Source organism: Petaurus breviceps, unplaced genomic scaffold (assembly GCF_028583685.1).
Source record: "Petaurus breviceps papuanus isolate PSGF00001 unplaced genomic scaffold, PetGlider_PUasm1.0 90825, whole genome shotgun sequence".
Taxonomy (NCBI): Eukaryota; Metazoa; Chordata; class Mammalia; order Diprotodontia; family Petauridae; genus Petaurus; species Petaurus breviceps.
The window spans coordinates 21,550,993-21,573,615 of NW_027187353.1; the positions used below are offsets into that span (position 1 = coordinate 21,550,993).

General features: G+C 43.3%; 1 protein-coding gene and 1 long non-coding RNA gene across 2 annotated transcripts in view; both read left to right on the forward strand.

Annotated features, from left to right (window-relative positions):
- LOC138148650 (uncharacterized) lies at positions 1-10,535 on the forward strand. Its single transcript, XR_011165115.1, has 3 exons — positions 1-1,315; positions 3,201-4,549; positions 4,740-10,535. It is a non-coding gene; the product is annotated as an uncharacterized lncRNA (long non-coding RNA).
- A 4,779-nt stretch (positions 10,536-15,314) lies between these two features.
- The window catches only part of TACR2 (tachykinin receptor 2), a 12,448-nt gene continuing 5,139 nt past the window's right edge, over positions 15,315-22,623 (forward strand). The window contains exons 1-3 of the mRNA XM_069071558.1: positions 15,315-15,784; positions 18,864-19,055; positions 21,539-21,698. Coding sequence (XP_068927659.1) covers positions 15,393-15,784; positions 18,864-19,055; positions 21,539-21,698 — 744 coding nt within the window. The 5' untranslated portion in view covers positions 15,315-15,392. The remainder of the gene's footprint in view (positions 15,785-18,863; positions 19,056-21,538; positions 21,699-22,623) is intronic.

Consider the following 22,623-nt stretch of genomic DNA (forward strand, 5'->3'; position numbering starts at 1 on the left):
GCTAGCAGGCCGGCGCCCCTCCCCAAAATTAGGCTCACTACGCAGAGCACTGTGCTGGGTACTTTACAAATATTACCACATTTGATTCTCACACCAACCCTGGGAGGCAGGTTCTGTTATTATCCCCATTTTACAGTTGAGGAAACTGAGGCAGGCCAAAGTGAAGTGACTGGCCCAGGGTCACACAGCTGCTAAGGGTCTGAGGCCCTATTTTAACTCCAGTCTCAACTGGGCTGTGACACTAGCTGCCTCTGAATAATCCCCAGCAGTCCAGCTTCCTCTTCCCCATTTCATGGAGGTAATAATGCTTGTCCTAGCAGGTTGTGGTAAGAATCAGTGGGATAAGGTATGTAAAATTCCTATGTAAATGAGTTACTGTTTTTTTATAGTTTACATACACTGCATTAATCCTGAGCTCAGGAATCTACATTTATTTTTTTTTTTTGCTCAATTACATATAAATAAAATTTTTTAAACATTTTTAAAATTTTGAGTTCTATATTCTCTTTCACTCTTTCTCCTCCCTGAGAAGTCAAGCCATTTCATATAGATTATATATGTGCAGTCATGCAAAAAATTCCCAGATTAGCCATGTTGCAAAAGAAAATGCAGACAAAAAAAAAAAACCCAGGAATAATAAAGTTTAAAAAGTATGCTTCTGTCTTCATTCAGACTGTCAGTTCTTTCTCCGGGGGTAGACAACTCAGGAATCTAGATGGTGCAATGGATAGACTGCTGGAATCAGGAAGACCCAAGTTGAAATCTTGCCCCAGACACACTAGCTGTATGACCCTGGACAAGTCGCTTAACCACCTGCTAGCCTCTGGTTCTGTTTCAGAATTCAGGTATTTTGACTCCCCTCCCCCTTCAGCTCCCTTTGTGCTGTTTTCCCCCACAGAGCACAGTGCTTGAACTCAGAAGGCCTGAGTTTAAACCTGGGCTCCGATACTCACCTGGCTGACTGTTGGTAAGTCAACTGGTTGTCTCTCTCCTGCCCTCAGTTTCCCCCTTAGTAAAAGGAGGGGGATTGGGACTCTGGAGATCTCTGCAGATCCCTTTCCTGGATCTGAAATCTACAACTCAATGCGGAGTCACTTAAACTCCTCCAACCTCAGGAAAGTGTGCGCCTCAGTTTCCTCATTGCATCCTGGGTCATCTCTAGTCATCCTGATGAATATCTGGTCACTGGAACCAGATGACTGGAGGAGAAAGTGAGACTGTGACCTCCTTCACTCAAATCAAAGTCAACTGCAACTCATGTCATCATTTCCCTGATGCTATGGTCCTCTTCAAAAACAAAGGACAAACACAACCTGTGAGTAGACCCAGCTGCCTGAATGGGGCCCCAGCTAGTTTAGGTAACAGCTCTTCCTCTCCTTCTCCCTTTCCCAGTTTCCTCATCTATAAAATGTGAATAGTAATAATAACACCTACCTCCCAAGAGTTTTGGAAGGCTGAAATGAGTTCATTGTTATAAAGAGTTTTGCAAACCTTAAAGCACTGTAAATGCTAGTTATTATAATGGCCAAGGTTCCCATTCCCTGGGTCCCCCATCCCCTCAGTCTCAGTGTCTTCAAATACTTTTAGATTAAAAGCCAGAGGCTCAGAAAAATCCTTATGTGGTTATCAAAGCTCCTCCCCCCACCCCTTTTGGGGGTAACAGATTTTCCCACTTCTTAGTTCAATAAAATTCAATAAGTATTACTAAGAACCTATTATGTTCTCTGGGTACTGGGAATACAGAGGCAAAGTGAGAAACAGGAACTTCCCTTTGACAAGAGGTCACCCAGTTTTCTGTCTGGATTTCCTTCTTGGAAAGTACTTGGACCAGTCTCTCTTGGTGACTGTGCCCACTTTCCTTTTCCAAAGCTCACTTCTTGTGCAGAAGTCTTCAAAGGGAGCTTGCCCAAACCTCCTCACGCCAGCCAGCCACCTTCAGGACTCTTTGGGAACCTGCAATTTGGATTCCTTGGAGATTTGGGGGTTTTGTGACTTCAAGCCTGGGTAGCGCACCACTAGGAAATAATTGGTATTGAAAAGATGGGAATGAATACGGATAATAACTCCCATTTTTAAGTATTACTGGCCCCATTTAGGGGAATGGAGACCTACTGAGTTACACTGTATTCTGGCTAGTAAGTGTCAGGGATGGGTTTCCAATTCAGATCTAATTCCAGGCTGGTGGTTCTTTCTACTCTATTATGCTGCCTCAGGACCTTGCTGGGATTTCTGGAGAACATCCCAGAAGGCCACTACTAGAATGAGCTTGTGGTGGACTGCTTCCCACCAGCTCCGAACTTAATTCCTACCTCCAGAGACTAGGGGTGTAGTCTAATACAGCAAGGCAGAGTCTTGGCAGTTATCTAAACCTAAGTATCTTGTGAATCCAAGTAAAAAGTTCTGGGCTTGGAGCCAGAAGGCCTGGATCAAATCCTGGCTCTGCCTTAGGTAAGCCTCTTAACTGCTTTATGCCTTGGTTTCCCCATCTGAAAAATAAAGATGAGCCTTGTTCCACCTACCTTCCAAAGTTGTTAGGAAAGTGCTTTGTGAGCCTGAAAAGGCTAATTACCATCCTGACAGGAGCTGTTTATATGCATGTCTTTTACCCTTTTGTAAGACTAAAAACTCCTAGAGGTTTGGAAGAAAATCTCTGCCTCTTTCACTGAGGCTAGCACTGGTACACAGCTAATTTTTTGTTGTTTGTCGCGCAAGGACTGCTGGATGTGGAGCCAGAGGACCTGAGTCCAAACCCTAGCTGTGCCTTCCTTCCTCTAGGACTCAATTTCCTCATCAGACTAGATCATCTCTGAAAACCCTTGTGAATTTAAATCTTATAATAAATCTGAATAACAAAGATAGTTTTAATTCTTCCCCAGGCACTGATCTCAGTGGGAGAGAGAGCTCCTGGGACCATTGAAATCGCAGGTGTGAAAGAAATACTGAAAGAAATTAAAAATTCTTCCTCAACACACACACAACAGCCTTCTCCCCAAACTTCCTGGACTTCCAATCATCTTCAAGGTCCACCTAGATACCATGGTCTCATTCTTTTTCCCCTTTTCCTGTTTCTTCAGTTCTTTTACCCCCAAGGTCCTCACCTTTTCATTATGCCCCTTGTAATAGCTGCCTGTAAAATCCAGGCATTTTGTTTTTACATCACTTCCATTTCCCAAAATGCCCCTCTCTCTTTTCTCATGCAGAGAACCATCCCTCATAATAAAGAAGAAAAAAAAGAAATTTTTAAAAAGCACCTCAACAATCCTAACCAATGCATTACCGGAGGCAGACGTCCCTTGCAGCGTTCAGTATCCAGTCTCCAACTTCTATGAAGAAGGAAGGGAGGTGCATTTTTATATCTTGGAGGGCAAGCTTGGTTCTTTTACTTCTACAGCATTCTGTTGTTGATGATGTTTGGGAGGAGAATATGGAGAGAATTTACATTGTTGTAAATGGAAATTTACAGGACATTTTATCTGCACATATTGTTTTCCTCCAGCTCAGAACTTCTGTGATCTAGCATTCTGTGTTCTAAACCTCTTTCACATCTATATTCTAAGGTCCCTTTCTGTACTATTAGTCTTGTTTTGTTTTTAATATTTTATTTTAATTTTTTTAAATGTATTTATTTACTTTTGGTTTACAACGTTCAGTTCCACAATCCCTTGAGTTCCAAATTTTCTCCCCCTCCCCCCATGGCAGCGTGCAATCCGATAAAGGTTCTACAAATACCTTCGAATTAAACATGAGTCAGATTGTAAAGAATTATAACCAATGGAGTGAACAATGAGAAAGAAGGAATGAAACAAACTAAATGCAAAAGAGAAAGAGCAGGCAGTTTGCTTCAGTCTGCGTTCAGACTCTGCTTCTTCTCTCTGGATGTCCATCATGAGGCTTTTCTGTGCTATTATTCTGTTCTAAGAACCCTTCCAACTCCGACATCCCATGTTCTAAGGTCTCTTCTGTTCTAAAATTTTATGTCCTAAAGTAAAGGAAGTCCTTTCCTGTATTAATGTTCTACACTCTTGTCCTTTCCAGCTTCAGTATTCTGTGAAATCTTTTCCATATTGAGCCCCCAAGTCAAACCTATTCTCTCTCTCCTCGTGGACCTTTGCCTGGCTCCCTCTTCTGTTCCTCTTCCAGTCAGTCAGGTTTCATTTATTTGTGTATGTGTCACATACAAGTTCATGAGAGCAGATGCTATTTTTTTTTAACCTTTATTTTCCCAGGGCCCAGTGAAGGGCCTTGCACACAATAGGGACTCGATAAACTTTATTAAATTGAATTGAAAGTCATTTCTGTACTCCAGGGAATGGAACTTTCTCCGGGAAGCCCAGCCAGGTCGATATGCCAGAAAAGTGGGCTAGGGAGGGAACCCTGACTTGGGCGTTGCTCCCAGGGCCTTAGCTGACTCACACTGACATGGCTGAATTCGTCTGAGCCTTTGCAGGTCTTGACTATATCAGAGGCCTGGCCTAGGGGTGGGCCACCGTCACCAGGGATAGCCCAGTAACCAGAAAGGGTTACTGCCCAAAGGGCAGACCATCCTGAGGTGAGGAGTCATTGGGGGGGGGGGTGCTGGGAAAGGAAGGCACAGAAAGAGAATTTTGACTTTATCCTATAGGGAAGAACAGAATGGAAGTGGGGAAAGGGAGACTGGGTCAGGCTGAAGACCAACAAAAGATGCTTCTCTGTAGAATATGAGCTTCTTGAAGGTAAGGATCATTTTCTTTTTGTACCAGTGTCCTCGGTGCCTGGCACAGCTCCTAGCCTAGAGTAAACGCTTAATGGATGCCTTTTAACTGATTGATGGAGAAATGATTGGTGAATTGAAGTAACTCATTAAAATGGAGAAGTCTATCCGGAAAGCTGGCTACATTGATTTGGGCAGCTGGGCAGAAGGAAGGAAAGAGGACCAGGGCAACAATTTTCTCACTGATGCCAGCTTTGGGAATGAAAGCCTCTGACTATAATAAAACTCGCGTCAAACCACCTTTGGTGCCTTTGGAGAAAACTCCATCGTAAAGAGTAAATGGAAGGTGATTTGGACATTTCCAATCTCGAATATTTTTTTGGCTTCATTGTTTAGAAGGAATATGCCCTTCACAGGTGGTAGTTTGTGTGATTAGGTATTTCTACTGGGTGAAAATCGAATTTATCAGTTACAGAGAGAATAGGGGAGGGGACTCACTTTACCCAATGGGCCACTTCATTTTATGTTGCCAGAAAGTCCCCCTGGAGATAGAATTTTGACTTTTTCAATCCCATCCCTTTAAAAAGCACTAAAGGATTTATATCGCTATTTAAAGTGAGCCCTTCTAGTAACAATCTTTTGTTATGGGAATAATGAGAGCCCTGTTTTTAACCTCTTGTTAATCCTGGTTATTGGGGATCCAGGGAAGAACCTTCAAAGAAAACCAGTTTTATTACTTTAAAGAATGCCCTCTAACTCAGCATAATCTTTCACAGATGTTCCCAGAAGGGGCACATCTGTAATTAGCAGCATGTATTTGCAAATAGTTACAAACAGGGGCTAGTTCTTTAAAGCCGATGGTTCTCCTTGGTAGGGACATACATACACACACACACACACACACACACAGCATATCACCATAGCCTTGTTCATTATATTAATTTGCTTGGCAACCAGTCAATAAGCATTTATCAAAGGCCTGCTTTATGCTAAGCCCTGTGGCAGGGGATAAAAAGACACAAAAAAAAATGAGACTGAGACTGCCTTCCTTCAAGGAGTTTACATTTGTAATATCAGGAGGTATATAAACCTCTTCATAGACCTGAGACAAAGCAGAAAAGGACCTCAGGAACTGAGGCCTAATCTGGATGAGTCCAGTCTGCCTTAATGAGATTTTGGGGGTTTTTGTTCAGTTGTTTTGGTTGTGTCCGACTCTTCGTGATCCCATTTGGGGTTTTCTTGGCAGAGATACTGTAGTGGTTTCCCATTTCCTTCTCCAGATCATTTTACAAATGAGAAAACTGAAGCAAGCAGGGTTAAGTGACTTCCCCAGGGTCACACAGTTAGTAAGTATCTGGGGTAGGATTTGAACTCAAGTGTTCCTGACTCTAGGCCCAGAACTCAATGTGCTATGGTGTCACCTAGCTGCCCTAATGAAGTTTTACTCATGCTAATAAAGTAGATTCTATTGAAGAAATGAGATATTTGTAAAACGCATTTAGAAAGCTTAAAGTGGTATCTCTTTTATATTATATATTATTAGCAATTATATAGCTATTATGTTATATAAAGTAGTAATAGTATATATTATATAGTGTGTGTGTGTATATGTATACACACACACACACACACATAGCTATTATTCATGCTATTGTTTGTTTAGCACACAGAGTAAGATCTGGACCCAGGAGTGGTGTGGGTTCTGGTCCTAGGTCAGGCACTAGCTGGCTGGATGAAGCACAACAAGTCATTAACCTCTCCAGAGTTCTGTATCTATAAGATGGAGATAACAACCAGCCCACTGTAATATCAAGGAAATAGCTTTGGAATAATAGTACCTGGGTTCAAATCCTGCCTCCAGTGAGTAAGTACTACCAGTGTGACCTGGGCAAGTTAACCTTTTCTCCATCTCAGTTTCCCATCTATAAATTGAGAGGGTTAAACTAGAAGGCCCCAATTTTCAGCTCTCTCTGGTTGGCTACTGGTATAACTTAGGGTAGATACCAGTCTGAGACTCAGTACCCTCATCTGTAAAATCTATATGACCAATAAGGTCCCTTTTGGTTCCAAATCCTCTGAGATCCTGCCTGACTCCCATACAAGAAATCCCCCTACAACAAACAACACCATGGCCAAGTGGTCATCCAGCCTTGTTCCGAAAGCTCCAGTGAGAGCTAAGCCATAATCTTCCTCACAGGCCTCCTAGCTTTGGGGGAGTTTGCATTTATAATTGGCTTTCAGCCCTCTTCCTTCAGGTCCTTCCCATGCTCCTAGCTCATCCAGTGGAACCAAGTACAATGGTCTAATCCCCGGTGGGAGCCCTTCAGACACTTGAAGACAGCAACCTCCTCCTCCCCCCACCTTTAATTTATTCCTTAATGCAGTCCACACCTATTCATTAGGGATGAAGTGATATGCTAGTGACAGTTATGATTATCATGTCTAAAGCACTGGATGTTTATCAGAAATGATTATTCTTCCTAAGGAATTTTGGGTATCTACACCTTTATGGGATGTAGCATCCAAAAAGGCCTTGACAGTGGCTTGAGAGGCTGTGTGGTGCAGTGGTTATACAACTGTCCTGGGGTCACATCCTGACTTTAGCTTCTCTATGCTCTCACCCAACTCCCTAGGACTGTACATTGCAAAGAAGGTGCTGACTTGTATTGGTAAAGGAAATATCCTCATCTGAGAGTTCCCCATATCAGTAAAATCACAGGTTCAGCTCTATTCCTGTTCCTAAATGTAGGCTTCTATTTGGTTACAAAAAAAAACAACCCAACTTCATGAGTACAAGATTGGGAATGTAGGTTTAATAGTTATGAAAAAAGATCTGGAGGTTTTAGTGGACCACAAGCTCTCTATCAGTAAAGCCTATGACATAACAGCCAAAAAGCTAATCTGATCTTGGACTGTATTAAAAGAATAGGAATAAGGAAGTGATAATGCCTCTGTCCTCTGCCCTGGTCAGACCTTATCAGGAGTGTTGTGTTCTGTTCCAGGATCCAAAAGGAAGGAAAGACCTTGATTAGCTGGAGAGAGAGAGTCCAGAGGAACTTTGAGTTCGGGCCTCTGAGGATTAGTTAGAGGAACTGACAAGGCTTCATCCAGAGAAAATAATAATAGTAATAGCTAGCATTTACTATGGCACCTACTATGTGCCATATAAATGCTAGCTTTATTATGAAAACAATCATAATATAAACAGCTGGCATTTACATAGCACCTACTATGTGCTATGTAAATGTTAGCAATCATGAAAATAATACTAAAAATAAAATATTAGCTGTAGCAATGAGACAAAAAAAAAAGAAATTCAAGGAATTAGAAAAGGCAATGAGGAAAGAAAACTATCCCTCTTTGCAGATGATATGATGGTATACTTTGAGAATCCTAGAAAATCAACTAAAAACTACTTGAAATAATTAACCACTTTATCACAGTTGCAGGATATAAACTAAACCCACATAAATCATCAGCATGTATTATTATTATTATAAGTATATTACCAACAAAACCCAGCAGCAAAGGTAGACAGATAAATTCCATTTAGAATAACTGTAGACAATATAAAACATTTGGGAGCCCACTGCCAAGACAAATCCAGGAACTATATGAAAACAGGTACAAAATGCTTTTCACACAAAGTCAGATCTAAATAATTGGAAAAATGTCAGTTGCTCATGGGTAGGCTGTGCCAATATAATAAAAATGACAATTCTTCCTAAATTAATTTATTTGTGCAGTGCCATACCAATCAAGCTACCAAAAATTATTTGATAGAGCTCAAAAAAATAATAATAAAATTCATTTGTAAGAACAAAAGGTCAAGAATATCAAGGGAATTAATGGGAAAAAATGCAAAGGAAGGTAGCCTAGCCATAACAGATTTAAAACTATATTATAAAGTGGCAATCAACTATATATATCAAACAAATAAACTATTTGGTACTAGCTAAGAAATAGAATGGTGGATCAATGAAATAGGTTAGGCACAGAAGACAGTCAATGACTATAGCAATCTACTATTTGATAAACCTAAAGACTCCAGCTTCTGGGATAAGAACTCATTCTCTGACAAAAAATGCTAGGAAAACAGCATGGCAGAAACTAGGCACAGACTAGTATCTTACACCATGTACCAAGATAAGGTCAAAATAGGTACATGATTTAGACATAAAGGGTGATACCATAAGCAAATTAGAAGAACAAGGAATAGTTTACCTGTCAGATCTATGGGGAAGGGAAGAATTTAAGACCAAAAAAGAGATAGAGAATATTATGAAATGCAAAATGCATAATTTTGATTACACTAAATTAAAATGGTTTTGCACAAATGAAGCCAATGCAACCAAGTTTAGAAGGAAACAGAAAGCTGGGAAACAATTTTCATTACCAGTGTTTCTAATAAAGGCCTCATGTCTAAGATAGGTAGAAAATTGACTCAAATTTATAAGAATATAAGTCATTCTCTTATTGATAAATGGTCAAAGGATATGAACAGGAAGTATTCAGATGAAATTAAAGCTATCTATAGTCATATGAAAAATTCTACATCACTACTGATTGGAGAATGCAAATTAAAATATCAGATTAGCTAATAAGACAGAAAAGGAAACTGAGAGGTATTAAGAGAAAACATGGGAAAATCAGAACCCTAACACATTGTTGATGGAGTTGTGAAGTGATCCAGCCATTCTGGAGAGCAGTCTGGAACTATGCCCAAAGGGCTATAAAACTGCATACTCTTTGATCCAGAAATACCACATCTAGGTCTGTATCTCAAAGAAATCATAAAAAGGGGAAAGGACCCACATATACAAAAATATTTATAGCAGCTCTTTTTATGGCGGCAAAGAATTGGAAATCAAGGGGATGCCCATCGATTGGGGAATGACTGAACAAGTTGTGGTATATGAATGTAATGGAATACTATTGTTCCATAAGAAATGATGAGCAGGTGGACTTCAGAAAAACCTGGACTGTTTTCATCAGTTCATGAACTGATGTTGTGTGAAGTGAGCAGAACCAGAACATTGTACACAATAAATGCAATGATCAGCTCTGATAGACTTTAGCTCTTCTCAGAAATACAATGATCTAAGACAATTCCAAAAGACTCATGATGGAAAATGTTACCCACATCCAGAGAAAGAACTTTGGAATCTGAATGCAGATCGAAGCAGACTATCTTCACCTTTGTTTTTGTTTTTCTCTTCGTTTTCCCCTTTTGTGCTGATGCTTCTTTCACAACATAACCAATGTGGAAATATGTTTAATGTGATTGTAAAAGTCTAACCTACATCAGATTGCTTGCCATTTGGGGGAGGGGAGAGGGGAAGGAGGGAGGAAGAAAAAAGTTTAGAATTCAAAAACCTTATAAAATGAGTGTTGAAAACTTTTTTGTATGTCATTGGAAAAAATAAAGTTCTATTTTTAAAAATACAAATAAATAAAAATAATAATAGCATTTATATAGCATAGCATCTGCTATGTACTATTTAACCAGCTGCCCAAAAAGAAAGAGATAATTAAGTGTGTATATACATGCTACCTGTTTAAGGTTAATCTATATTATTAACATTTTCTCTATCACTTTCTTAAGTCTAGACAATCTACAAATCAGTCCAAGCCCTAGTTTGTAGTGGTTTGCCAATTCCTGAGGTGTGTATCCTCACACTGAAAATGTAACTCTCCTAAGCTGATTCGAGATTCCATACACCACTGTCGATATCCCTTCAAACACTGAAATCTGCAATTCAGTGAAACCTGTTCCTCCCTAAGCCCAGGACATCCTGGGTTTGGGTCCTGGCTCTGACACTGATTAACCATGTATGTGATTATGGGCAGGTCCCATGATCGCTCTGGACCTCAGTTTCCCCATTTGTAAAATTAAGGGCATTGATTTAATGATCCCTAAGGTCTATTCAAGCTCTGAATCCTGTGACCTAGGAGAAAAATTATACATCTGCTCTGTGCTTGAAGGACTTGAGGGAAAGGAGAACTGAAGTATAAAGGGGTTTGAGGAGCAGCAGGAGCATCGGGGAAAGAATTGGGGCAGAGGAAAAAGCATTGGTATGTGTGTGTGTGTGTGTCCAAAAACTGCCTCCTGGGTCATGTTACTGACCACTAGCAACTTCAGACATCCCAAGAAGATATTGACAAGCTCTCCCCCTAGTGTCCACTTCTGCATATGACCCTCCCGGCAGCTGTCCTAGAAATTTTATTTTACCCAGGCATTTGAGAGTTATTACAGGCAAAGCCACTTTGGGCACTAAGGACAAGATAAAGAAAAAAATGAAACAGTGCCTGCTCTCAATCATGAAGTTATGGGGTCAGAGATATTTGGTCTATAATTTCAGTTTCTTGTTTTGACAGTTGAGGAAAATGCCTCAGAGAAGGGGAATGAGGTCACACAGGTAGTATCAGAAATATGATTTGAACCCAGGTCCTTTGACTCCAAAGTCTTCTATCACATCAGGCTCAAAAGAGGGAGAACCAACAATAAGGAAATCACAGGCCCTTAAAAAAAGGCATTACTGTCACCATTTTGCAAATGAGGAAACTAAGGCAGTAGCTAAGTGACTTATCTAAGGTCATATAGCTAGTAAGGGTCTGAAGCCAGATTTGAACTCAGGTCTTCTGGACTACAGGCCTAACACTCTAATTATAGGTATCTGCCCCCCTAAATATCTAAATATCTCAGGTCTGGGGGAATGATTTATTTTTAGGTTTAATTGCTTTCTTGGTTGCTATCTCTTAAAAGGGAAGGGGTAGTTCCAAGCTTATACCTTCAGATTTGACTCCTTCCCAACAATGCTAGTTGCACAAAAGACCATCACAAATAGCAAAGAGTGAGTAATACCATTTATGTGAAAGAGAAGACTTAACCAAGGAAGATGCCCTGATTTTATCCAAGGTGAAATTTCCCCAAGTCTCTAAGGAAGCAAATTGGTAAGCTCCTCCACATGTCTCTCTCTTCCCAGTCTTCTCTGTCTGTCTGTCTCTGTCTGTCTCTCTCCATCTCTCGATCTCTTTCTTTCACTCTGTCTACACATGGGCACACACACACGTCTTTTCCCACCTTTGAGACCACTTGGGTCTCAAAGAAGGGATGAAGAATGTCTTTCCACTCTGAAGCTCTCCACCAACTCCACTCCCCACATAGGCAGACATTCCACCAAAAGAAGAATATCATGGAAATGCTTCAGGCTTAAAACCATGTTCTATCTCGTCCTTCTGCATCTGTTGATTTCTCTCTCTTCAAGGCCCAGGTCACATGTTACCTCCTCCTTGAAGCCTTCCCTGAGTGCTCCACACTAAAATGAAAAGTCCTCAAGCATTTCCCAGCTCTTTGCCGGGCTCCTTCCATGGCTCATTTCACAATCATCTTCTCATAGGAAGCATAGCTTTTTGTCACCTGCCTTTCTCCTATTAGACTGTAGGTTCTTTAAGATCTGGGTTTTATGTCTAGTTACTTTCCATGTCCCAAACCTCTAGAAAAGGCCTTGCACATAGTGGGTATTTAACAGATATATGTTAAATTGAATTACCGATAATAATATTATCTCATGTGATCCTTTCAAAACCTGTGAAATGGGCATGTTAGGAATATTAATTAAGGTGGAACATACCAGGCTTTGAAACAGGTCATTGACAGTTAGAGGGCTATCATTGGTAGCTTGTCCTTCTCCAGCAGATTAAAAAATAAAACAAACTCAACCCAACTTAGCACCTAGTGAGCAAAAATAATTTGCTAAAACAGGAAGCTACTAGACAGTAATGGTGCCTTCTGAGACCTCTCCCCATTAACAGATAACACAGGAATCACTTCTCAAATGCTGTTGCAAGTGTATGTTGGGGGGATCCCCTCTCTGGGCCTGAGACACTGAGCCACCCTCCTCCCCTCAGATTGTCCTGGATCTATATACTCAGAAGATAAACAGACTGCCTGGAGAGACTGCTGGTTTATACAACCTCTGGGGCTCTCCTCCAGCTTCATAAATCTTGCACCCTCCCCCAAGACATTGCCACCAACACACTGAGAGTGTTTAGACAAAATGGCAGCAGCTTAGTGTTTATTTGGTACAAGGGGTGGGAATGGGAGTCATGGGAAGGCTGTATGCCTTCCTGAGCCAAGGACTGAAAGACCCAGCCATTGGTGCTCAGTCAATGACTAAACCTTCCTACTTGCCATAGGAGAGGCCATTGTCAAGTCAATTTACCATTCTGGTCTCAATTTCCTCATCTGTAAAATGGGAGAGAGTAGGCTAAAAGAGCTCTCCACCTTTTATGGTTAGATCTAGGGTTTAATTTAAAAAGTAATAAAAGGGAGATCCAAAGAAAAATACACTCCTTCCCCAAAGGCCATGGCAGCCACAAGTCCCACTGTACTTTCAAGATAAGGCTTTGTTGTAGAATGTAAGTTCCCACAGAGGTGGATCCCATTCAAACCCTTGTCAGCTTTTGTGGTAGTGAAAGAACACTTGCTTTGGAATCAGGGGACTTGAGTTTGAATCCCACCCCTACCAAATGGGCAAATCACTTAATCCCAGAAGGCCTCAGTTTCCCAGTCTGTGTAATTGCTGGGGCATACTTTCCCACAAATGTCCTCACCATCAATTGAAAGAATGAACATTCATAGGAATCTCACGTGAAGGGAAGGCATGTAACAAAAGAACATACAAATGGGGGTATACACATTGGGAACCCACAAACAGGGCACGCACAAGGAGGGCAACTCATACTTCCCATGCTAAATGGCTGCTAGTGTCTTCTGGGCATAATGCCTGATAATATTAGCTAACATTTATATAGCCATTTTAAGTTTTGCAAAGCACTGTAGCCTCACAATAACTCTGTGAGGTGGGTGCTATTATTATACCCATTTTACAGATGGGGAAATAAGCAGGAAGAGTTGGAATTCGCCCAGTCACCCAGTTTTCGAGTTTCTGAGGTGGGAACTCATGTCTTCTTGACTCTGAGTCCAACACTCTATCCACTACCCCAGGCTAGGGCTACTGTTCACTGTCTCTGTCCATCCCTAGGCTCCTCTATTCTCCAACCCTCTGTTAATATCAAGGTTGCTCTCCCGTGTTGCTTCCTACTGCCAGCTTCTCAGCTTTGTCTCTTCAGGGCCACCTGCTGACAATGTCCGCTTCAGTTCGTTTGGGTACAGAAACTAGAAAGCAGTTCTTTGTTAAGAGCAGGCTGACAGCTATTTAGTCATAGCCAGAGGTTATGAGCCATGACACTATGCCAGCTAACAAAAGCCAGGCACAGTCTGCCCAAGCTAAGATTCTGTCTTTTCTTTTAACACCTGTGATGGAGTTTGACATAAAGTCCTTTCTCCCAGACAACTCTATGATTTAGGATTAGAAATTGCCAAGATCTTCTCTGGGAATGTATATTTCACCATAAGTCCTCTAGAGTAAAGACTGGTCATACTTTTGATTCAAAATTCTGATATCTTTCAGTGTTAGTCAGGATTATCTTCCCAAGTTAGGCTAGAGGAGAAAGGAAGTGATCTGTAACCTTGGGCATATCCCTTTTCCTTTCTTGTCTTCAGTTTCTTCCTCTTTAAAATGAGGGATTTAGAGTAGATCACAAGATTTAATGCTTCTGAAGCTGTCTAAATCCAACCCTAATTTTACAGATGAGGAAACCGAGGCCCCAAGAAATTAAGTGATTTACTTGCCCAAGGTCACACAGCTAATTACTATCAGGATTCATAAAACTGCCCCAATTTAATTCTCAAGTGGCAAATTTCCCATCCCTTTCTGAAAGAGAATAGGAATTAAGATATCCTAAGATAATACTCTTTTCCTATTCTTTAGAAGACCCTTATTTCTCCATGGGACTACTGCTCTTCTGAATTGTTTCATTTCCCTCTCCTGAACCAAGTTAGCTTAAAGATTTCCCACAGTGACAAAAATGAGGGAGCAGTTACTGCAGGGAAAAGAAGAGAACGGAAGTCCAAGTTGGGAGATCTCCCACCTCCCTCCTTCCTTCAAAGGCAGTTGTTTTGAAAGGAGGTTGACCAGCCCAGCAGTGGGCTGAGCCTGGCAGTTTAAAAGGAATCAGAGATAGCTGATGACCCAAACACAGTCCCTACCCCTGCCTGGATGAGGGAAAGATCCAGCCAGCCCTTCAAGATATCCTGGGGATCAGAGTGGGAGTTGTTTCAGGCTTCCATTCAATAACTTCTGCCTAAGCAGGAGGTTAGGACCTGGAATTCCACAGGAGCTGAGGAAAATCTTCTACCCTTGGCCTTAAACAGTCACCATCAAGGGTCAAGAAGGAACTGGCAGGAATAGAAGAAAGAATCCCTGGGTAAGTCCCTTAACTTCTGTGGGCCTCAGTTTCCTCATCTGTAAAACAAGAGGGTTGGGCTAGCTGGCCTATGAGGCCTCGTTAGCTCTATTTTATGATTCTATAATGTGGGTTTAGTCCAGATTCTGGTAATTTCTACTTGGGTGAGTTAATCCCTCACCTTCTCTGGGTTTCCTCTGGAAAAAAATGACGGTTTGGGGCAGGATGACTTCTGAGGTCACTGCACTGGCTTCTGAGACTTACCATCTTATTGTAGTATACCCATCAAAAGACATTTTTATTCCATAGCAAATCCATAAAACATAGAATTTGGGGAAAACCGAGAGATTTCGAATCCTTTCAGTTCTTCGGTCCCATCCTCCACCAAGTCATGGTCACATGCATCCTGTCAAGTGATGGAAACAGATCCTCTGCATCCGAAAGCAACACCACAGGCATCACAGCATTTTCACTGCCTGGGTGGCAGCTAGCCCTCTGGGCCCTGGCTTACCTATTCCTGATACTGATGGCCCTCACGGGCAACATCACTGTCATCTGGATCATCCTGGCCCATAAAAGGATGCGAACGGTGACTAATTATTTCATCGTTAACCTGGTGCTCACTGATACCTGCATGGCCACCTTCAACGTCGCCTTCAACTTTGTCTATGCCAGTCACAATATCTGGTACTTTGGCCAAGCCTTCTGCCACTCCCAGAATTTCTTCCCTATCATGGTGATGTTTGTGAGCATTTATTCCATGATGGCCATCGCTGTGGACAGGCAAGTGATGGGGAATCGCTGTGGGGTGGGGGTGGGGGACAAGGAATAAAGGATATGAGGCACGAGAAGCCCCTATCAGGGGATTGTGTCAGCCCAGCATAATGATTACTAGAGCCATAACTAGGGTGGGCAATCAGGGCTTTGTTCCAGGGTGAGAAATTTAGAAGGTCCTTTCTCCCCTGACCGGCTTGTCCCTGAAGCAACACCCTTGCTCCATTCGGCAACTTAAGAATCTTATAATTTCCTACCTAGGTGGTTCTTCTGCCTCCCCACTATTCTCCATCAATGGACTCATCCTGGGTGAATATACCCCTTCCTCTACCCCTCTGCTGGTGCCACTAGTTGTGGTTCTGATGATAAGCAGGCAATTAAGTGCTACAGCGGGCAGAGCGTTGGCCGTGAAGACAGGAAGACCCGAGTTTGAATCCTGATTTAGACATTTACAAGGCAAATCCCTTGATTTCTCCCAGCCTCAGTTTCCTCATCTGTAAAATGGGGATAATAACAGCACTTACTTCACATGAGAAAAAGCATACAACATGCTTTACAAAGCTCAACGTACTATATATCTATTACTAATACCGCTGCTATTGTTCTCACTGGGTAGTAATGAAGGGCTCCCTCCCACACACCACCTGTGAGGCAGGAAGTACCAGGGGCACTTGTTTACATGCAAATCTGAAAGGCTCTTGGGACTCTGTGCAGTATCTTTCTGGGGTTTCTGTTGGGGGGGGCAGTTAAGGACATGCGGGGAACAAGTCCAAAACACATTTTGGGAACACAGGATCATGACGTGGGATGTAACAGAAGCTGGAAAATAGACACTTGTTATCTTGCCCATTACAAGGCAGACTTCTTGGAAGAAGGGCCTATCTCATTCTTTGTACTCTTAGCCTAGCACACAGTAGGTGCTTATCACATGTGTGTTTATTGATTGATTGACCCTGGACATCTCATTTCCCTTATTGGTGTCTTGGCTTCCTTATTGTCCAAATGAAGAGGCTGGATTGATGGACTCTCAGATTTGTGATTCCATGCCCCTTCCTGAGAACTGCACAAGGGGCCTGGACAGGGGCCAAGCATTATCCAGGCTTCTGCTGGTTTATAATCTCCTCCCCTGAGCTGTCATGTCTGTGGGCTTGTTGTGTGAGTCTGAGCTCCGGGGAAGCCCAAGGAGACAGAGAATTACATTCAGAGTCAGAGGGCCTAGGTTAGAACCCAGCTGGACTACTTATGACCTGTGAGAGCTTAGGCAAGCCACTTCTCCCCTTTTTGGCTTCAGTTTCCCCATCTGTTAAAATAAGGGTCTTGGACTAAATGACCTCTAAGGGTACTTCCTGTTTTGAATGTATGAGCCTATGATTCTCAGCCCTTTGTGCTGATGTAGGATCTTGTGAGGAGGTAAAGTGAACTCTGCAAAAGCTTGGGTTGTAGGGACAGGTGGAAACTCTCTTCTAAGAGCTCTTTGGGGTAAAGAGGTCTTGGGTTCAAATTCTGCCTCTGTATTTACTAGGAGTATAACCTCAGAAGAGTCATTTCCCTTCCCCGGGCCCTTCCATGTTAGAGATTGTGTTTCCTTTCAGCTCTAACTCCTATAATCTTTGAATCGAGGCCTCCTCCCAAAGCCCACAGAACCTGCCTTCCCAGAGCTGCCCAAGAAGCCTTGGGCCTGGGGAGTTGTCTTTGGGGGTTAAACCACTGCAGGGCCCTGCTGAAACACAGCTGTTACTTGGGAGGGGGTGCTAAAACACCATCCGTTAGCACCCTGTCCTCAGCTTAGCCAGAAACAGGGAAAGCCCTTTTTTCCTTTCACACACAGCAGAGATGGGAAGAGATAGACCTGGTACGGTTTGGTAAGAACGCGTAAGATCTGAAAGGGAGGCAAAAGGACATGGAGTCAGGAAACAAGCACCTACTATGTGCTGGGCACCGTGGCTGAGCACTGTACAAATCTTATCTCATTTGTCCCTGGTTGATGAGGGTTATTACGATCCTCATTTTACAGGTGAGGACACTGAGGCAGACAGAAGTTAAGTGTCTTCCTTTGGGTCACCCAGAGAATAAATACCTGAGGTCAAATTTGAACTCAGGTCTCCCTGACTCTAGCCACTGTGTTAACTAACTAACTACATGAAAAGCCAGAAAGAGACCTTAGAGTTTCCCTCATTTTACAGATGGGAACACTGAGGCCCAGAGAGGTTTACTGGTTTGCCCAGGGTCACACAGCTAGTGAGTATCTGAGGCTGGATTTGAATTCAGGTCTTCCTGCCTCCAGGCCCTGCGCACTAGCCAGTGTACCACTGAGATACCTTGGGCAAGTCACTGTATGCTCTGGGCTTCAGCTTCTTAATCTGTAGAATGAAGAATTCGCACAAGATGATCTCTAATGTAGCAGAATCTGACGTAGCCTCCCATGTCCTGGCCTAGCATGAAATGTCACCATTAAATGAATTCCTTTGTCTCTAGTGTGGTAGGAATTAGAGGCTGGGGAATCCCCCTCTGAAAACGCGAGCAGATCCTGGGAAGGGGCCCAGGCTCAAGGTCTTCTCTGCCATTTTTGTCTCATTTGGTTTTTGTTGTTGTTCAGTCATTTTCAGTTGTCCCACTCTTCATGACCCCATCTGGGGTTTTCTTGGCAGACACTGGAGGGGTTTACCATCGATTTCCTTCTCCAGCTCATTTTATAGAGGAGGAAACTGAGGCAAACAGGGGTAAGTGACTTGCCCAGGGTCACATAGCTAGTAAGTGTCTGAGGCTGGACCTAGTTGTCCTTTCACTGGGTTTGTTCCTAGCTAACTGGGATCAAGGACCTGTTTGGAATGGGACACAGGAAATAGTCCGGAGAAGACCCAAGATAGAGAAAAGAAGGGGGAGAGGTAGAGGTCTGAGCCTCGGTTTCCTCTCTTATAAGATGAACCAGGTGATCTCTAAACTCCTACACCAGCTGTCCTCAGGAAAACAGGGCTGTGTGTAGGGTGGAGGTTATGGTCAAAGGGGCAGGGGGAAGGGAAGTTCTCATAAAAACCGAAAATGCCCACAACTCACCAGTGGTTTTCCATGGCGCCTCCTCCTTCTCTAGGTACATGGCCATCATCCATCCCTTCCAACCCCGGCTGTCAGCCCTCCACACCAAGGTCATCATTGGGGCCATCTGGCTGGTGGCCTCCGGACTGGCCTTCCCTCAGTTTTTCTACTCCACGATCACTGTGGAAGAGGGAGTCACCAAGTGCATTGTGAACTGGCCGGAGGACGGCAAGGTCAAGCTCCTTGTGTAAGGATGGGGGACTTGATGGATTGGGTTGGTTCAAGAAGTGCCACCCCAGCCTGGCATCCCTAACAGTCCAGAATTGGGTACAAAAGCCTCTGTTTGACCCTCAAAACCCTTCACACCTGGCTCCAACTTACCTTTTATTATACATCACTCCCAAGAACAAGTCTAATAAGAACCAAGTTGGCCCTTGTGGCCATTCCTCACACACAGCCTTCCATCTCTATGCCCGGGCACAGGAATGCCCTCTCCTCATTTCTCTCTTAGAATCCCTCGTTCTTTTCAACACTTAGCTTCTGTGCCACCTTCTTCATGAAGCTCCTCTCCATGATTATAACATATACCTTGTGTTTATTTTGTACATATAGCATCTAACAATAGAATATAAGCTCCCTGAGGAGATAGATGCATGTTAAACTGATTCATTGTTTGACTGGTCTTTTGATTGTGGTGACCAGCTATCTGTAACCTCTCCTGGATCACCAGTGTGCCTGGCCCTGGATGATCAGGTTATCCAAGATATGAATCCTTTTGTTCAAACCTTCCCTGAGTGCCTGCTGGGAGCCAGAGCCTGTGTTGGACCCTAAGGACTTTTGTCCCAGGGAAGCCAGAGTCTTTTCCCTGATACAGTTTATAATTAAATAGGGAAGAGAAAACCAAGTAGAATTTTAAAACCCAATTAGGGAATACGGGGGCTGCTTGATAGAGACTGGGAGTCCCATGTGTCAGGAAAAAGTGAAATGGATAATGGTTGTCCATGGGAGAATTTTTGCCTCTAAGGAGGAACTGGGAATATTTAGCCTAGAGAAAGGAGGATTTGGGGGTAGAGAACATGAGAGCTATCTTAAAGTATCTGAGGGACTGTCATGGGGAACAGGAGTTTGGGTTAGATAGGACAGAATCAAGATCAATGAAAGAAATTGTAGAGAAATTGCTTCCTGCAAAAAAAAAAACTTGCTAAAAATGGGGGCTGAACAAAAATCAAATTGAGTATTTCAACAGACAGTGAGTTCCCCTTGCTCTGAGCTTTCAAGAGGAGGGTGGGTGGTTACTTAAGATCCTAGATCTAGGGTTAGAAAGGAGGTCACAGACCATCCAGTCTAAGCACCTCATTTTACAGATGGGGAAACTGAGGCCCAGGAAGGTGTTGATTTACCTGAGGTCACACAAATAGTAAGCATCAGAAGAGGGATTGCTTTCCCACACTGCCTTCCTCCTCCTCAAGGATGTTGCAGAGGAATTCCTGCTCAGGTATGAGTAGGACTGTGAGGTTGGCTCAAAATTGGAGGCTCTGGGATCTGACCCTCTCATGGCTCATTTAGTGAGCTCTGGCCACCAGGGGGAAGAGTTTCTTTACCTTCTGCAGCCATCCCACCATCACCCAGGAGAGCTGGAAAGATGAGGGATAGGGATGCAGGGGTGGAATACACCCATCTGGAGATAGTGGGGAGGAAGTTACTTTGCCTGGCCCCCCACCGTGGCTTAGCAGCAGCCTAGTGTTATAAAACAGGTGCTTCCCCCATTATCTGTGTAACAAGAGGGGCTCCTGCTTTAGGTGTGGGCTTGACAGGACCTCTCCTGTAGAGGAAAGAGCCTTCCATCTGGGCCATGAGATCTGTGTTTGAATGGCACCTCTATGATCCCAAGCCTGACCTAGAGGCAAGACCCTTGCCCTCTCTGTGTCTCGGTTCCCTCATATGAATTTCATATGGACAGGGTGAGGAAGAGTGATATTTAAGGTTCCTTCAACCTTTAAAGCCTATGGGACATCTCTTTTTGAGCCTTAGTTTCTCCCTCTATAAAATGGGGGCATGGCATCTAGAACTGGGTCTATTTTCAGCCTAGTAATAAACCCTAGGTAAGACACATAAGTTTCTTGCGGTATTGGAAGGGAAGGGAAAACAGCAACAAAAAATCTGCCCCTTTCTGCATTTCCCAAGTTCATGGTCATTGTGCTCTCAGAAACAGCCCCCTAGAGTGAAGCTCAGTGAGGCGTGGAGGCCTAGCTGTGTTCCCTGCCAGGTCAGTCCAGCAGGCCCCGGGGCTTTCATCTCTCCCAGGCAAGTCAAGATAACAGGCATTTATTAAGTGTTTATAATGTTGGACAGTGTGCTAAACATTGGGGATGAAAAGAAAGAAAAAAAAAGCAGTTCTTGGAATTTAAGCTGAGTCCTGAAGAAAGCCAGGGAAGCTGGGAAGGGAGGGGAGAAAATACATTCCAGGCATAGGGGACACAGCCAATACAAAGGCATGGAGGCTGGAGATGGGGTGCAAGGAACAGAAAGTAGGACAGTACTGGATCATTGTGTCTGCAGAATACAGTGTAAGAAACCTGGAAAGGCCAGATCAGTGGTTGGGGAGGGTGTGGACAGGGACATCTTCAGTCAGGGATGGGGGGGAGGCCCGTCCAGCTCAAGGGTCCTTGGATTCCTCTAGGGGCTGAGGCGGCATGTCCCATGTGGGCTACCTTCCTGTTCCCTCCCCAGGTACCATCTCACCGTGATCATCCTGACCTACTTCTTGCCACTGGTGGTGATGTTCGTCACGTACAGCATGATGGGTGTCACCCTCTGGAAACAGGTCGTCCCTGGAAACCAGCTGGTCAGGGTACAGCAGAGACAGAGACACATTGCAGCAAAAAAGAGGGTGAGGCCAGGCTTCCTTCAGAGGCAAGAACCCTGTGCCAAACACAGGCCACTCTGGGCCTTGCTCTGGGCTGCTTTTATCTGCAGAACATGCGGCATCCATGCCCATAACCCTTTATGGCTGACCCTCCACTGAGGTCAGAGGATTATAGATAAAATAGAAGGGACACCTCAGAGGCCTTTGTTTTATAGAGGAGGAAACCAAGGCCCAGTGAGGTTAAACACTTTGGCCAAGTTCTTTTCTCACAGGCAGCAGGTATCAAAAATAGATTTAGAAACTCTAGAATATGGTGGGGCTTTTCCCAGTGGCCACCTTGGGTTCTCCAGGCTAGGCCCACTGAATGCAAACTCTCATTAGCTCTGATGCCAAGCTGGACCATCTTAAGGTTTGGACTTTGTAATAGCTTGAGTGTCTGTCTTCGGAGGACCAGCTGGACAAGTTCTGACAGGCCCATCACCAGCTTGGCTACAAGGAGATACATTTTCCTAACATGGCAACTCTTTAACCAAACACCATTTATTAAGCACCCACCATGTACCAGGCAGACAGCCAGGTGATTCACTGGATAGAACACTGGGCCTGGAGTCAGGAAGACCTGAGTTCAAATCCAGTCTCAGACATTTACTAGTTGTGGCCCTGGGCAACTCACTTCACCTTGTTTGTCTCAGTTTCCTCATTTGTAAAATGAACTGAAGAAAGAAAATGCAAACTATTCCAGTAGCTTTGCCAAGAAAACCCTAAATGGGGTTATGAAGAATCAGACATGACTGAAATGAGTGAACAACAGATGTAACACACATTACACAATGTTTGGAGAATACAAGGGAAAGAAAGAAAGAAGAAAGGAATAAAGGAAGAAAGGAAGAAAAGAAGAAAGGAAGAAAGAAAGAAAGAAAGAAAGAAAGAAAGAAAGAAAGAAAGAAAG